The sequence below is a fragment of the Mirounga leonina genome, unplaced genomic scaffold, assembly GCF_011800145.1.
Source record: "Mirounga leonina isolate KUSES-001 unplaced genomic scaffold, KU_Mleo_1.0 Mir_197, whole genome shotgun sequence".
Classification (NCBI taxonomy): Eukaryota; Metazoa; Chordata; class Mammalia; order Carnivora; family Phocidae; genus Mirounga; species Mirounga leonina.
Genome location: NW_023270494.1, coordinates 1,618,775 through 1,633,516, shown reverse-complemented (window position 1 = coordinate 1,633,516; position 14,742 = coordinate 1,618,775). Strand labels below are relative to the sequence as shown.

The 14,742-nt window shown below is 61.0% G+C and overlaps 2 protein-coding genes across 4 annotated transcripts; one reads left to right on the top strand and one right to left on the bottom strand.

Annotated features, from left to right (window-relative positions):
- Positions 1-1,378: 1,378 nt before the first annotated feature.
- Positions 1,379-12,055, bottom strand: TEPSIN (TEPSIN adaptor related protein complex 4 accessory protein). Of its 3 annotated transcripts, XR_004683014.1 has the most exons (15): positions 11,866-12,055; positions 10,825-10,897; positions 10,436-10,527; positions 10,201-10,294; positions 9,369-9,518; positions 8,043-8,110; positions 7,781-7,859; positions 7,555-7,626; positions 6,506-6,715; positions 5,355-5,532; positions 5,131-5,244; positions 4,973-5,051; positions 4,590-4,724; positions 1,729-3,620; positions 1,379-1,418 (listed from the first exon to the last, which is right to left on the bottom strand). XR_004683014.1 is itself a non-coding variant. In XM_035025807.1 (14 exons), the coding sequence occupies exons 1-14, from the start codon at positions 11,911-11,913 to the stop codon at positions 3,072-3,074; spliced, it is 1,941 nt and encodes a 646-aa protein (XP_034881698.1). In that variant the 5' UTR covers positions 11,914-12,055; the 3' UTR covers positions 1,636-3,071. The 3 variants fall into 3 exon arrangements, 2 of the variants coding, with proteins under 2 accessions (XP_034881698.1, XP_034881699.1); XM_035025807.1 differs by lacking the exon at positions 1,379-1,418 and having other exon boundaries at positions 1,636-3,620; XM_035025808.1 differs by lacking the exons at positions 1,379-1,418; positions 9,369-9,518 and having other exon boundaries at positions 1,636-3,620.
- A 150-nt stretch (positions 12,056-12,205) lies between these two features.
- NDUFAF8 (NADH:ubiquinone oxidoreductase complex assembly factor 8) lies at positions 12,206-14,633 on the top strand. Its single transcript, XM_035025805.1, has 3 exons — positions 12,206-12,365; positions 12,499-12,609; positions 14,364-14,633. The coding sequence occupies exons 1-3, from the start codon at positions 12,282-12,284 to the stop codon at positions 14,391-14,393; spliced, it is 225 nt and encodes a 74-aa protein (XP_034881696.1). The 5' UTR covers positions 12,206-12,281; the 3' UTR covers positions 14,394-14,633.
- The last annotated feature ends 109 nt before the right edge of the window (positions 14,634-14,742 follow it).

Here is a 14,742-nt window from a genome sequence, read left to right as displayed (position 1 = left end):
TTCTTCTTTCTCAAAATTACCTTGGCTGTTCAATTTATTTTAACTTTTCCTATAAATTTTAGTATCAGCTTGTCACCACCTACAAAAAAACCCAGCTGGAATTTTGATGAGGATTATGGGTTTTTTTAAGATTTTGTCAGAGAGAGAGCACACACAAGGAGGGTCAGAGGGAGAAGCAGGCTCCCCGCTGAGCAAGGAGCCGATGTGGGACTCGATCCCAGGACCCTGGGATCATGACCTGAGCTAAAGGCAGACGCTTAACCGACTGAGCCACCCGGCGTCCCTTGATGAGGATTATGTTAAATCTGTAGATGGATTTGGGGAGAACTGACATCATAAGAATGTGAAGTCTTCCAATCCGAAAGCATGGTATAACTCTCCATTTATTTAGGCCTTCACTGACGTCCTCCATCAGTCTCCTCTATTTTTCAGCATATGGTGTTATTGCTAATATGCAAAAATACAGTTGGTAGTATAATTTACCCCATAGCCTGTGCCCTTGCTAAACCCACTTATCAGTCTTAGGAATTTTTGTAGATTCTATGGGAGTTTCTACATAGACAGTAATGTCTGTGAATAACAGCTTCCCTTCCAATGTATTTGCCCCCCTTTCCTCCTGTTTCATTGAACTGGCCAGGGCTTCCAGGACAATGCTGAACAGAAGTGGTTAGAATGGATAGAACTACCTATCTTGGGGGGAAAGCATTCAGTCCTACACCATTAAGTATGACGTTGGCTCTGGGACCAGGTGAAAGAAATTGTTGTATTTCTTATTTGCAAAGAGTATTTTTCATGGATGAAGTGTTGGAATTTTGTCTCTTGCATTTCTGCATAAAATGTGATTTTTCTTCATAAATGTGTTAATTTGGTGAATTATACTGATTGACACTCAGAGGTTGAACCACCCTTCATCCCTGGGATAAACTCCACTTATCGTGACGTATTAACCTTTTTATATATTGTTGGATTCATTTTGCTAATATTTTGAGGATAAAAAACCCCCAAAACTTATGTTCATGAAGGATATTGGTCTGGCGTTCTCTTAGACCACGTGCACATGGAACATTCCCCAAGATAAACTATATATTCTGGGCCATTAAACAAACTTCAACAGAAGTTTCAAATCTTGAACAATAAAACTGAAGTTATAGAAATATGTTCTGACTACATCAAAATTAAAAGCCTAATAACAAGAAAAAAAACACATTTAATAACCCATTAGACAAAAGGACATCTCAAGGGAAATTAGAAAATATTCTGAACTAAGTAAAAATAAAACTATTATCAGGGGCACCTGGGTGGCTCAGTCGATTAATTGTCCGACTCTTGATTTTGGCTCAGGTCATGATCTCAGGGTCGTGGGACTGAGCACAGAGTCTGTTTGTCCCTCTTCCTCTGCTCCTTCTCTTGTTCTATGTCTAAAATAAATAAATAAAAATCTTAAAAAAATAAAACTATCAAAATTCATGGTATGCAATCAAAGCAGTGTCTGGAGAAAGACAGCATTAAAATTTTTAATGTTAGAAAAATAATAAAGGTCTCAAATCAATCATCTAAGCTTCCACCTTAAAGAAACTAGAATAAAAAGAAAAAATGAACCCAAAACAGTAGGGAGAAATAATAAAGAGCAAACAGCAATGAAATACAAAACATAAAAACACTAGAAAAAATAATACCAAAGGTTTAGTTCTTTGAAAAAATTATTAACAAACTTCTAATCAGACTAACCAAGAGTGGGAAAAAGTCATCAACATGAACAATGAAGGATCCTACAGACAGCCGGCATCTGTGGAACGAACCAGCTCCGTGGAAGACAAATTCCTGACACTCACGTGGGAGGAGAGAACCTGAAGAGCCCTGCACCTGCTTCAGAAACTTAATTTCATAGTTAAAACCTCACAGTTAACATTGAAGGACCAGACGGCCCCGCTGGCTTGTTCTCCCCAGCATTTTCTGACAGGACAAAAGAAGTCCTCTAAGTGAGCCCCTTAATGGTGTTGTCACTGGAACGCACACACACACAGGAAGGAACAACGTCGGCGTGGCTGTGGGAACGCTAGCGTTTACTGAGGACGTTTAGGTGGTGTGACCGCCCCGGGTAGTCTGCAGGAAGCAGGACACCGAGGGGGCAGTGATCTGAGCTCGAACATAAAGACCCAAGCAGTGGTTCCACATCCACAGAAAGCCTTGTTTCTGCGAGGCAGGCGCGGGTCTCCAGGGGACGCCAGAGGTCCACACTGCTGAGGCCCTGCTGTAAGCCTGCCTGCTCTACAGGGATTCAAGTCCAAACAGCTAGCCTCTGGTACAGGGGACGTAGGGGGGAACCAAGGCGGCCCACACCCTCCTCTCTGTGGTCACCTGGAAACCGTAGCAGCTTGGCAAGGGCCACTGCCTGGGCTCAAGTCTCCTCCTCTCGCGTCCCCCCCAGAGGAGCTGGGTGCCCCTCTCCATGTGCCCGTGAGTGTGCTGAGTGAGGAGCCAGGCTTCCCCTCCTGTCCCGTCCAGGCAGGCCATGCTGCACCCTCTGCCGCACAGCTCCTGCTTCCCATCCCTCTGGCCGCGGGGAGAGGGGCCTGTTTGCAGATGGGGCCACACAGATGGCGTGCTCACCCTACCCGAGCAGTCCAGGCCCCCCAGCTGCCCATCAGAACAAGCCACTCAGCTCCTAACTCTGCCTAGAAACCGGCACGGCTCTCCCTGCGGCCACCACGCCCACAAGGGCCCGTGTGTGAGGGGGGTCCGTCTTCGCCTACAGGAAAACGTTTGGGAGCAGGCCCCCGTGGACTCCTTTGCACGGTGTGGCCTGGCTCCATCTGGCTGGTGGACTCCTGGCATATCATCCAGGCTTGACGAGTGGCTGTTCGTTCGGCTCATGAGCCGCCTGTCCCTCGTCCTCTGCGAGCGAGGGGAAGCAGCCGGAGGGAAAGCAAGGCCGCTGCAGACGCCCAAGGGGAACCACTCCTGGTAGAACATGGGGGCTGTGGGCAAACGGGACAGCACAAAGTCACAGGGTCCTGGGAGTTAGAGGTCGGGGGCCATGAGGACTCCACGTGTGGCCCAGGCTAGCCAGGTCACGAGTTTAGAAACGGGAAAGCTGACGGCTCTGGGCCAGGAGGCTCTCTCACTGCCACCTTCTGTGACAATGTCCAGGGGGCCTGGGGGGCCCCTTCTGTGGTAGTCCCGGCCCCCACCAGGCGGGGACAAGCCACCAGCTCCATTCCAGCAAACAAGGAGCTGCAGCTGCCGTTGGCCGCCGGGCTCTGCAGGCAGCTGCTGGGCCCCAGGCTAAGTTCTGGTGCTCCTTTTGGGGAGCCCGTGCCCAACGGGCTCCACTCAGATGGGGCCCCCTGCTCTCTGGAACCCGCCAGTCTGCTCTCCACCTCCCTGGCATCCCCGGGGACTGAGAAGGAGGAGCCATCCGGGGGAGGAGGGAGCGTAGAGCTCTTGGGCGGGAAGAGGGTGGGACTCAGAGGCTGCAGGAAGGCTTGGCTCCCAGCGAAAGGCACGGCATCAGTCAGCAGGTCCGATGGGCCCACGCGCGCAGCAGTGGGGCCCGGCTCAGCTGGGGGCCTCCGGGCAGGGGGCCGCTGTCGGCAGGAGGCCTCCAAGTGCCTCAGGATCTGGATGTGGAAGGAAAGGGGACTGGCTGAGGGTTCCTGTGCACCCCAGGGGGCACAGAGACACCCTCCTCTGGAGCACCCCTGCCCAGACCTCCTCGTCCTGTCGTCCCCCGCCTGCTTCAACACCAGCCATGCCCTCTGCACCCGCACGCGGCCGCGCCTGCTGTCACATGACTGACATTTTCCCCGTCGGCAAACCTGGCTGCGGGATGAGCCAGCACGGGGAGAGTTGGTTGGGTGCCACGCCGGCACCTGAGAGGGACACTGAGGGAAGAACGGGCCTTAAACCCTCCGGGCCTTCCCCACTGCTGCACAAAAGGCCTCCTCCCACCTTCTCATCCCCAGAAATCCCACTATGACTGGGGCGCGTGTGTCGCTGGGTCACTAATTCTTTGACAAAACACAATTGAAAGACGAGCAACTAAGGATCTGAGTTTTCCGCGGGCACAGAAGAATGGAGAAGCCAGAGATGCCAACAGGCAGAGGAGGTGCTGGGGCCTGGCTGTGGGGGCCGCTGCCCAGAGGCTCCCCAGTGAGAGTCAGGCGGCCTGCACACCATTCAGGCATTAGTGGAAAAGGGACTCTAGAAGAACAAAACCGTTTCTGCTCTCCGGGAGCCAGGGAAGGACCTGGGAGCCAAGCACGCGGTGGAGAACAGAAGAGTAAGACAAATCCAACCGAGCAAGCAAGGAGGGCTTCCCACAAGAGGGGGTCGAGTGGTCAATTCGAGTGGTCGGGGGAGCCGCCTGCAGAGCAGAGCTGCTGAGCAGTAAAAGGCAGGGGAACTGGAAGGGCCAGCGAGCCTGGAGTGCCACAGGCCGGGGACCCCAGCTGCCGTTCTAAGGGTGCGAGCTGTCCCGCACAGCAAGGAGCGGGGGCGCACAGGTGCATCGGGAAAGGCTGGACGGACAGGGGTGGGACTGCTGAGGCATCCCTCACCCGCTCCCCTGCGCCCCGGCTGCTGCCCACCTTGGTGGCCTTGTTGGTCACAGGTCCGGCACTGCCTGCACTGAGCTCCTGTAGCCGCGGCCGTGTGAGGAGCAGGATGTGCTCCTGGGAGAGCAGGTCGGTGCGCCCCAGCGATGCAATGGCCCCCAGGGCTCTCTGCCAGGCACACAGAAGGTCAGCAGGGTCCACCCCAGGAGGGAGGCCCCTCTGACCAGCTCACCTCCTCCTCCTGGCCCAACTGCAGCCCCAAGTTGGGGAGGCCCCGGGGCAGTCCCCCTGGAATCCTGTGCTCATTGCCCCTCCTGCCCAGGGCAGACCCCCCAGTGAGGAGGCCACCAGCTACCCCCGTCCGCTCCCCTGCACCTGCACGTACCGCCTCCCTCACCCCGTGGGCCGGTCCTCACCATCTGCACGCACTCGCCGGGCCCGTCCAGGTGGCGGGTCAGCAGCTCCAACACGGCCTCACAGTTGAGCAACCCACACCTGCAGGAAAGGGCAATCAGGAGGTGGGGTGCAGGCGCCAGGGCTGGGGACCGGGAGCGGGGAGAGGTGGGGGACTCACTCTTTGATGAAGCACTGCGCCTCCTCTCGGCTCAGAAAGGCACGTGGCCCACGCGTCACGGTCTGGACTAGGCTCTGCTCCTGCTGGCAGTCACTCAGGGTCACGGCCTCAACCCTGTTGGGAGCATAGCGGTCAGAGCTGGAGAAAGACCCCTCCAGGTCAGGCCTCCACCCAGGGTGGGACCCAAAAAAGGACCAGGACAGTGCCTTATGGTGCCCACTCACCGCTCTGCCAGGTCGCTGGGTGCCTGGCTGGCCGCCGAGGGACTATCACTGCCCGACCGACTGCCTGAGTCCGAGGCCTTGCTCTGGTCGCCGTTCTCCTGGGAGGAAGTCTGGGAGCTGGAGCTGCTGTCTGGCTCGTCCCAGCCCCCTCCAGCCTGCCCAGGCTGGGGTCTCAGGACTGTGAGAGACGGGACTGGGGATGAGATTGGGGGTCCTCTGATCCGCCTCATACCGCCCCTCCCCAGGGCACCTGGACCAGGAAACCCAGGGAAGGGCCTGAGCTCCCAAAAAACACCGGGCACGAGGTGACATGGGACAGAGCAGAGCATGCCCGGGACACGCCTGTCCTCGGGCCAGCTCATGCAGCCCCAGCAGCGCCGGGCACCCAAGGCCAGGCAGGTGCGGGCCCGTGGCAGAAGGCGCAGGGCCCGAGTGGGTGGCACTCAATTCTCAGGGAGCCGTGACGTTCTTCCTTCAAGCCTGCTGAACTCCCAGAAGCCTCTGCTACAGGCAGAAATGCAGATCACCCTGACGCCTGTCCTGAGCGGTCCTTCCTGGCCACACACCCAGCTCTGTTATCCACCTGGGCTGCTATCTACTTCCCCCAGTGGGACGGGCGTGCTGTGGAGGCTGGCCCTGGCCCCGGAGTCCCTGCTGTCCTGGCTGAACCAGCAGAAGCTGGGCTGGGGTCCTGGGTCTGTATCTGAGCAGGGCGAGCCTTTGGGAGCCCCACTCGCTCTGGGGCTGTAACACCTGAGGTTCCAGCAAGAGGCTGGCAAAGCACCGTCTGCACGCCGTCTGTAACTTTCGTATGACGAAGAAACCACCACAGAAACCACAGTAAACGCGCACCAAGGTGGTGGCAGGCTCTGTGGGGGCGCCACCCAGCCAAGGGAGCATCGAATAGCACGCTGCCTCTGAGTCATGGCAGGACCAGCAGAGCGGGGCTCCCTGAGCCCATGCAGGGCACACTGCCTTCCTCCCCCGCCTCTCGACGGCTGCCTCCCTGAGCCGGGAGCCGGGGGCTCTTGCTACCGAAGGAGTCTTGCCCCTCGCTCCCCACTGCCCCCTCTCCCCCGAGCAGAGGACAGGGAGGGGCCGCTCACCCAGACCCTGGCAGGGGAAAGCCAGACCCCCCAGAAGAGTCTCACCACTTCCTCGGGCACCTGGGCGGGCTCCGGAGAGCAGCTTCCCAGCAGCCAGGCCACCGTGGCCGGCTGAAGGCGTCATGGCAGGCTGGTAGGCATCACCCCGCGGCAGGGACCTCTGGGTGCTGGGGCTCTCGGGCCCAGGGCGCACAGCATTGGCCACCACCTCTGCAGCCTTCTGGATGGTGGAGAGAAAGCCCTCGCCCGCGGAGCCTGCACCAGAGAGAGAGGGAGAGGGTGACAGCCCTCCTCGGTCCCGTCCCCCATGCTCTCCTGTGTCTCCCGGGAGGAGGCACTGCTCCCGCTCAGGGCTCGAAAGGTTGAGATCTGAGCTGTAGTTACAGAGCAGAGGCCACGCGGGGGATGCGGGTCCTTCTGGAAGCTTCCCTGGGGAATTGTGCTTCAGTATGTTTCCAGGCCTGACGGAGCCTGAGTGCTCCATAGTTTACGGCAGAGCCACACCCCTGGGTCCCCATGGCCCCGTGTGGGAGCAGGGGACCTCCTAAGGTGCTGCTTGTGCTGGAACTCGCAATCCCCACGGTGGCTCGTGCCCTTTCCCACATGAGTGCCCTACAGGGACCAACCACTGTCACCCCCGCGTTAGGAAGAGGCGAGGCCTCCGAGCCAGACCTGCTTTAGGAATCAGTGCTCCCCAAGCGCTGGGGGGTCTGAGAGCCATGACAAGAATGGGCAGCACGCAGGCCACCGCAGCAGGCCTTGAGTGCACGCCCCACACACAGAGACAGCTGCTTCCACCCTCGACCAGCACCGCACCTGCTCTGAGTCGCCTCCATCCCAGCCAGGCCCAGCGCCCTATGCCCTCCGGCCCTTGAATAAGCCAGGGGCTGGGCGCCCACATGTGCTACTGAGGCTCAGCCTGGCTTCTCGCTTGCTGGTGAAGCAGCCCCGCCCTGCCTTGTTGTCCTGCAGACCTGGGCAGAGAAGACTGCGGGCGCTGGGCACATTGGTCTGGCCAGACCGCCCTCCGTGCCTCGGGAGGCCCAAGCTGCCAGGCCTTCACCCCTGCACCCAAGAGCCCCCACAGCACTCACCCGTGTGGCCCCGTTCCTTGCTGTAGCCAAAGCCCTGGAGGGCGCTCTGGGGTCTGGACTGCGAGCCCATGCCTGTGGACAAGGCCCACATCAGCTGCAAGTGTGGCCACCCATCCCCAGCCCTGTGCAGAACAGCATGTTGGCCAAGGATGGCAGGTGGGGAGCAGGGACCCCGAGCCATCCCCAGAGGAACGACTCAGTGCAAGGGACGGACACGGTCGCCTACCTGCTGGAGGCAGGGCCCTGGGCGGCTGGGAGGGAGGTGGAGGTGACAAGGTGTCAGAGAACAGGGTGCTCCCCAAGTCCTAGACGAGGAGAAAGAGAGTGCTCAGCTTGTGCTGTCTGTCCGCTGTCCCCTGTGCCCACGGTTCTGAGGACCAGGCTCAGGGTATCTGGTCCTACAGCAGGAGCAGAGCCAGGGTCCAGAGTGGGGGGAGAAGGAGAAACGTCCGTTGCTGTCCTGGGACTGACCTGAGTCCCAGACTTACCTGGGCAGCCGCCCGCACCTTCTGGTACAAGCTGTTCCCATGGAGAGGATCCGGGGGGCCTGAGAACACTGCAGGCAGAGCCAGAGAGACAGCACTGAGCGGGCACTGCTGAGCCCCCCAGGGGTGCTGAGCCGCAGGCCAAACCAGCCCGGGCACCCCCCCCAGGCCCCTAGAGCTCTGACCCCTCACAGGTGACCCCAGCACGCCCAGGGTGCGGGTTAGCTTCCTAAAGCACAGGTCTGACCTCAAATCCCCCGTGTGACATCACTTCCAGATTCAAGTCCCTACGGCAGCCACCAGCCTGGGGAACCTGCCGCTCCCTAGAATACCTCTGCTCCTTGGTCCAAGCCTGGGGAGCCCCCCGAGCCCGTCATCCAGGACCCACTGCCCCAGGCTGCTTCTCACAGCCACACCGCGGTCCTGGCCCATGAAGTCCACACCCCTGCAGCGCCAGGCTGCCCCCTCGTGCACGTGCACAGCAGCCCGGCCCGCATTTCAACCTGCAGAGCGTGACCCAACCCCACGGCCGTCTCTCTCGGCTGAGTTCCTGCCCTGGCGGCCTAGGTACCTCCCTTGATCCACTCTCCACCCAGAGAAGATGCAAGCAAATCTCATCCAATTCAAACTCTGCAGGTTTCCAGAGACTTGACAATAAAACCCCCATTCCTTATACGGCCTTCAAGCTCTGCTTCTCAAAGCGTCAGTTATGACAAATGAAACTTCCTTAGTATTAAGTGACGTCAGGCTCTCCCTGTCTCCTCTGTCACGAACGCGTCTCACGTCCCACCCCCCTGGGGCCGTCCTGTCTCCACCCTGCCAGGTGGCCCAGCGTGGGCACAAATCGGTCCCTGGGCCCAGCCAGGACTGACGGCCGGAAGCTGAACCACCAGTGGACAGGGGACGGCACCCGGCCCCTCCTGCGCGAGCCGAGGCGGTCCTCTGCAGGCCCTCCTGCCCCAAAGCCACCTGCTGTCACAGCCCCACCTCCCCACAGCCAGTGGCACCGTCCCCCGGGATCGGCGCTCAGAGGACAGCGGACTGAGACCGCTAACTGGTAGTCGCCCTGTGGCGAGAGAGATTTTGTTGCCAACAGAGACAGGGAGCACTGTGGACGTCTGCTTCAGAAGGTCTGCGGGAGACCATCAGGAGAGGCGGGGCTCTGGCCTGCCAGGTCTGCCTGCCACAACCTAAGCCGCCCCACCGTGCTCTGGGGGTGGGGGGCGGAGGTGGCGACTTGCACGGGCCACAGCTGGCACTGCTGAGACCCCCCGGCCAGCGAGAGTCAACGAGTATGCTGTTTCCGTGCACAAGCTTTGGGGAGCTCACCGGGACAAGCACAGGCCCCGACAGACACCTGGGGCAGCGTGTGAGTTTTGTGCAGTGATGCTCTCCTGGGCCCTGAGCGCCTACCCTCACTCAGCCCTGCCTTCCGTGAAGGGCCGACAGTGATTTCAGGGTATGGGTGTATCCCAGCACCTGGCGGGTAGGATGTGCTGTGTGAGGGTCCCCTGTGAGCACCAGGTGGCCAAGAGCAACTCGGTCCCCCTCCCTGGTGCTCCCCTCTCAGGGACAGCTCGGTGGGCATAGTTCTTGCCTGGAGGCCAAGCCCTCCCAAAGATTCATTCGGGGCGTATAGTGGAGTCTGTGGGTGCTATGCCCCCAAGACCACCTGCAGCCAGGACTCCTGCCTTACCCAAGGAGCAGGTCTCAGGCCATGTCCCCCCAAGTTCTAACTAGGGAGAAAGATACGTGACAAGCCCTGGCCTGAGTGGGGGTGGGGTGAGACATGGCGTCGGAACCTGACGGGCCAGAGCCCCACCTCTCCTCGTGGTCTCCCACAGACCTTCCGAAGCAGAAGCCCACAGTGCTCCCTGTCTCGGGCCCTAAGGAGCAGCCCTGGGGAGGAGACCGAGCGCGTGACATGGGAGGCGGTGCAGACGCCTGCTGAGCACCTGTGGTGTGCCTGGCACTAGAACAAGCAGGACAGGTCTGGGCCGCCAAGGCCTGGCAGGGCACACAGGCAGAACCAGGCCACTTTGCCCCGTACGATGGGTGCAGCGATGGCCAGGAGAAGGTGGTGGCTGGGTGTGGGGTGCTGGGGAGAAAACTGGAGCTGCAGGGGGGCACCTCTGGCTGCCCTCCCCCCTGCGCCCGGTACCTGCAGCTTCCTGGATGAAGGCGGGGTTGCGTTTGAGGATGAGCAGGGAAGACGAGGAGCCGTGACCACACAGGTGGAGCAGGATCTTCAGCACCTGGGGACAGTCACATGGGGTGGCACAGGCCCTGAGAGCAGCCTGCACGCATCCCGCTGCGTCCTCCTGCTTCGCCAGTCACTGGCCAGAGCTGGGGCCCTGACTCAGGGGAGGGTCTGCGGGGGCAGCGCAGGGACTCACCTTGAGCTTCACTCGGCCGGAGCCACTGTGCAGACGGTTCAGAAGGTACTCCAGGAGGCACTGGCTGCTGCCTAGGGACTCGTGGGAGATTTCTGGTACGCACTTGGGTTAGGGAAGGAGCGAGCTGACCCCTGGCCACACTAGGGCCTGGCGGGGGAGAGAACCAGGCCCTCCTGCCACCGGACTTCTCGTGAGTCCTGCCGAAAACACCCACCCAAGGCCCTGGTTTCCAGAGCTTGGGGCTTCCAGGGCCTCCTGGGCCCCATACCGTCAGTAATGTGGCTTCTGGACCCACCCACACTTGGTCTTTAGGGTAAAGGAGCTGTGGGACTCCTCCGGACAGGACGAGCTGCTCCAGGGCCCTGCATGTGGGTGACGAGGAAGGATACTAGCGATCTCCTCAAACAAGTAGCCCGGACACGGGACATCATCATCTGACGTTCCTTTCAGAAGAATCGGGAGCTGGAAAGGAGCGAGAGCCCTGATGAGTGAGCATTACAGGGATCAAACGGAGACACCCGTTCCCACCTCGTTCCGCATGGGGTGGGGGGAACGTGAGCCTCGGTACGGGGGCAGGACGCAAAACCTCAGCAACACATAGGTCGACAAGCGCGTGGATTCTGCGAGGTGCTCACTGCGGACTATAGTTTGAATTGCCGCTGTCCAGTGTCACAAGGACAGATGCCTGGAGATCGTGTGAGGCTGTGTGCGTGCCCTACTCACGCTATTTGTCCGCCAAAGGGGAGCTGGAGAGACTCGTAGAACCGTGACACCCTCAGCACAGAGTGGGAGGGCACTGCTTCAGGAGGACGGCCCAGCCCCGGGAACACCTGCCTGGGAAAGCTCAAAGCCACCAGCAGAACCTGCTTTTGTCCTGGCCAACTCCAACGACAAGCCCCCGCCTCCGCTTCTTGGAGCCTTTACTGGAAAGGCTCGCGATCGTGAATCCGGGTCTCCTACGAGCCAGGGTTGTCTTTCTCAAGGGCCTGAGGGCGTCCCTGGAAACTAAGGACTAGGAAGGACAGGGCCTGTCTCCGGGCCGGCGCGGGGTGGGATCCTAACCACACACAGCTGCTGGGTTGCCCGGGCGCTGCCCAGCCCCACCCCTCCGTCAGTCCTCCTGGCACAGACGGGACCCGAGCTCAGGGCTCTCCCCCGGGCTAGGGACGTCCCGGGTGTCCGGCTAGGTTTACGGGGGACACTCTCCGCGGCTGGGTTTTCCTGCAGGGCTGCTCTGGGCTGGGCAAGAAACCAGAAACCGGGGCCCCCAGCCGCCTTTCCAGTTCGGGTTCTGCTCCCGGGGCCGCACTGCCCCAGGTGAGTCGGATGCAGGGCCGGCGTGACCTGCCCACGCCGCGTCCGCGGGGACGGAGAGGGCCGAGGGGGACGGCAGGGTCGCCGGCGGGGACCGAGCGGGCGCCCGCACTCACCCGGTGCAGGAAGCTCAGACGGTCCCGCAGCGGCGGCGGGGACGCCATGATGCGGTCACCTTCCGGCCCCGCCTGCGGCCCGGCCCGGACCCCCTCCAATCACCGCGCGCGCCTGGCCCAGATGGCCAATCGCTCGCGCGGGGCGGGCCCCGGCGCCCACTCCGACGAACAACTTGAGCCTGAGCCAATCCGAAGTCCCAGATCCAAGACAGACAAGCCCACGAGCCACTTGCAGAGCTCGGGGAGACCGGGCGCCGTCCCGGAAGAGGGGCGGGTGCTGGGGGGGGTGCTGAAGCTGGGCCAATCAAGAAGTGCAGGGAAGGCTGCGGGCGGAAGGCGCGCCCATTGAGCCCCTGGGCGCCGGAAGAGGGCGGACCTAAGGTGGCGGCGCCCCCGGGTGCCGGGAGGAGCCGCTCATGTCGGGGAACGGAGCGGCGTGGGGGCGCGTGCGAGGTCGCCTCCGCGCCTTCCCCGAGCGCCTGGCGGCCTGTGGGCCCGAGGTGAGGAGCTGCCGGGCGGGGCGGTGCCTACGGGACAGGAAGGGCCCGCGCGGCGGGGCGGGGCGGGGTCTGCCCCGGGGACCGGCGGGCGCGGGGGCCGCTGCGATCCTCGCGCGTCTGCCCCCGCCCCCAGGCCGCGGCCTACGGCGGGTGCGTGCAGGCGTCCACGGCCCCGGGCGGCCGCCTGACGAAGGACCTCTGTGCGCGGGAGTTCGAGGCCCTGCGGAGCTGCTTCGCCGCCGCGGTAGGTGGGCGCCGCCCGGGGCCTCTCCCTTGCCCCTCCGCCTGGGGAGGGACAGCGGGCCCCGTGCGTTCGGCGCCGGGCTCCAGCCGCCGCGCAGCTCGTGTGCCCGCGTGTGTCCGCGTGAGTCCGCGGAGGGGAACTTCAGCCCCAGCGCGAGGGTGCGGGCGGCGGCGGCGGGGGCGCCTCTGACTCCGTGGGGGGCCGTGGCCTGGTGTCCGCACAACCCCGGGCCCTCTTAGCTTCCCGGGTGATTAGGGACGCACGGGTGTGCTGTGCGCGCGGCCAGAACCCCGGGCCAGCCAGCACGCCCCGAGGGGCACCCCCGCGGCCCCGAGGGGCGGGGGGGAGCAACAGGTCACTGTCCTGGGCTTGTCAGTCCTCACCGCCCCGGAGCGCGCCGTGGTGGGAACGGCCGGCCGGCCTCTTGGTGCTGGACTCGGACCGCTCAGCAGCACGTCCCCTGTTTCTGAGGCATCTTCTGATTCCTGTTGGATCAGGTGCTGAGCCGGTGAGAGTTGTGAAGATCGCCAGCCCTGAAGTGAAGAATCAGTGTTGCATTACACGTTTTCATAAAGGGTGTGGAGCAAGTAGGGTTGGAGGAGATGCAGACTCGCGAAACCTAGATGGGAGTTCCAGACGGAGTGAGCGGGGGGCTGCCGCGATGCGGTCCTGGGCTGGTGCCCGATCCGGTGGGTCTGGGTTGGGCCGTGATCAGCTGTGTCCCCCAGAGCTGCTGGTGCAGAGACCCAGACCGCAGACCCAGCAGTTGGGTGAGCTCGGCAGAAATCAGGGAGCCTGAGGCCATTTCCTGACCTCCCGGGATCATCGTGAGCAGCGTGGTTAGCTGTGGCTTAGCCGCTTCTCCAGGGAGAGGACAGTGCACACGCTCCCTTCGAAGCCCGGGGGCTCAGAGGTCTCCTTCTACCTCCCTCCTGATTGTGACAGCAGAGACACTCTGGCCTCGTCCTGCCCCCACCCCCAGTCAGCCCTCGTCACCAGCCTTAGATCTGACGTGGGCTGTTCACCCAGGACCACACCTGTCCTCTTGGCAGCTTCCTTGTACAGCCAGAGGGCGAGGGGTTACTGCCTGGAAGAATTTACATGTCAGTTACAGGTCTCTCCATACCACCTTTTGTGGTTAGGAGTTACTCTGTTACAGGCATTTTTACTCGCCTTTGCTGTGATCACATAAAGATGTCCCCACGGTGTGGGCCCCACGCTCAGGAGCTGTTCCGCGTGCTATGGTCACGGAAGGTGACTTAACTGCGGGCCCGGGGACCAGCTGCTGAGTGTTTCTCACCACGAGGACAGACACGGAGGAGCGCGTTTTTCCCATGCTACTGTAGTCCATGGCACTAGTAGGGAGCCACGTGAGGAGGCAGAAAGGGCGATGGGCTCCCGTCCAGCTCTGTCCCAGGAGCCCTGTCTCTGGGCAAGTGTTTCGCCGCAGCGTTCTCTGAAAGAAGCTCCCACTGCCTCGCGAGCACGGAGCACGGTTTGTTGGGGGTTTGTCTGCACAGTGCCTGGCCCAGGGGGGGCCTGGCTTTGGGGGTGCACAGCCACGGAGCAGATAGAGCCCCCTGGCCTGTGGCAGCTCCGAGCAGCCAAGCCCCCTGCCGTGCATCCATGCCGCCGGCATCCGTGGCTGGGCTCTCTGTAAGGTATTTGCCATTAGAGAGCATTTCGTGGGGTGGTTTTCTTGCTTTGCAGTCTCGTCTAACTAACCTGTTCACACCAAATCCTTTATCTTCCAGGCCAAGAAGACTCTAAGGGGAGGCCGTTAGGATGGATGAGCCAGCAATGCACTTCTGTTTACTGCCTCAGGGAGCAGAGCCGGACGTCCGGTGCTGATGGCCCCAAACGGCAGACGTCAAAAACCTCTAAAGCCTGTAGAGCTGAAAGGACTTCGGGCGCGTCAGGGCGAGTTGTGGACAGAGGGCGAGTTGGTTTTCCTGCATCGTGTGCCTGAGGATTCGGGTTAGAGTAAGACAATGAAGCAACAATAAAGACCGTGGCAGACCACACAAGAGCTCTGTTCTGTTGTACGCAGAGTGCGCCTGGGCCGTGGGAACACACTGCTCAGGGCTCTCACTTTTTAAGGAATTTGTATTCAAAATACCTTATCTGAACCTA

Coding starts and splice junctions, on each gene's coding strand:
- TEPSIN (XM_035025807.1), bottom strand. CDS start 11,913: ATGGCGTCCCCGCCGCCGCTGCGGGACCGTCTGAGCTTCCTGCACCGG. Junction 10,898..11,865: donor GTCTGAGCTTCCTGCACCGG/GTGAGTGCGGGC, acceptor GCTCCTTTCCAG/CTCCCGATTCTTCTGAAAGG. Junction 7,860..8,042: donor AGGTGCGGGCGGCTGCCCAG/GTAAGTCTGGGA, acceptor CTCCTCGTCTAG/GACTTGGGGAGCACCCTGTT.
- NDUFAF8 (XM_035025805.1), top strand. CDS start 12,282: ATGTCGGGGAACGGAGCGGCGTGGGGGCGCGTGCGAGGTCGCCTCCGC. Junction 12,366..12,498: donor TGGCGGCCTGTGGGCCCGAG/GTGAGGAGCTGC, acceptor CCCCGCCCCCAG/GCCGCGGCCTACGGCGGGTG. Junction 12,610..14,363: donor GGAGCTGCTTCGCCGCCGCG/GTAGGTGGGCGC, acceptor TTTATCTTCCAG/GCCAAGAAGACTCTAAGGGG.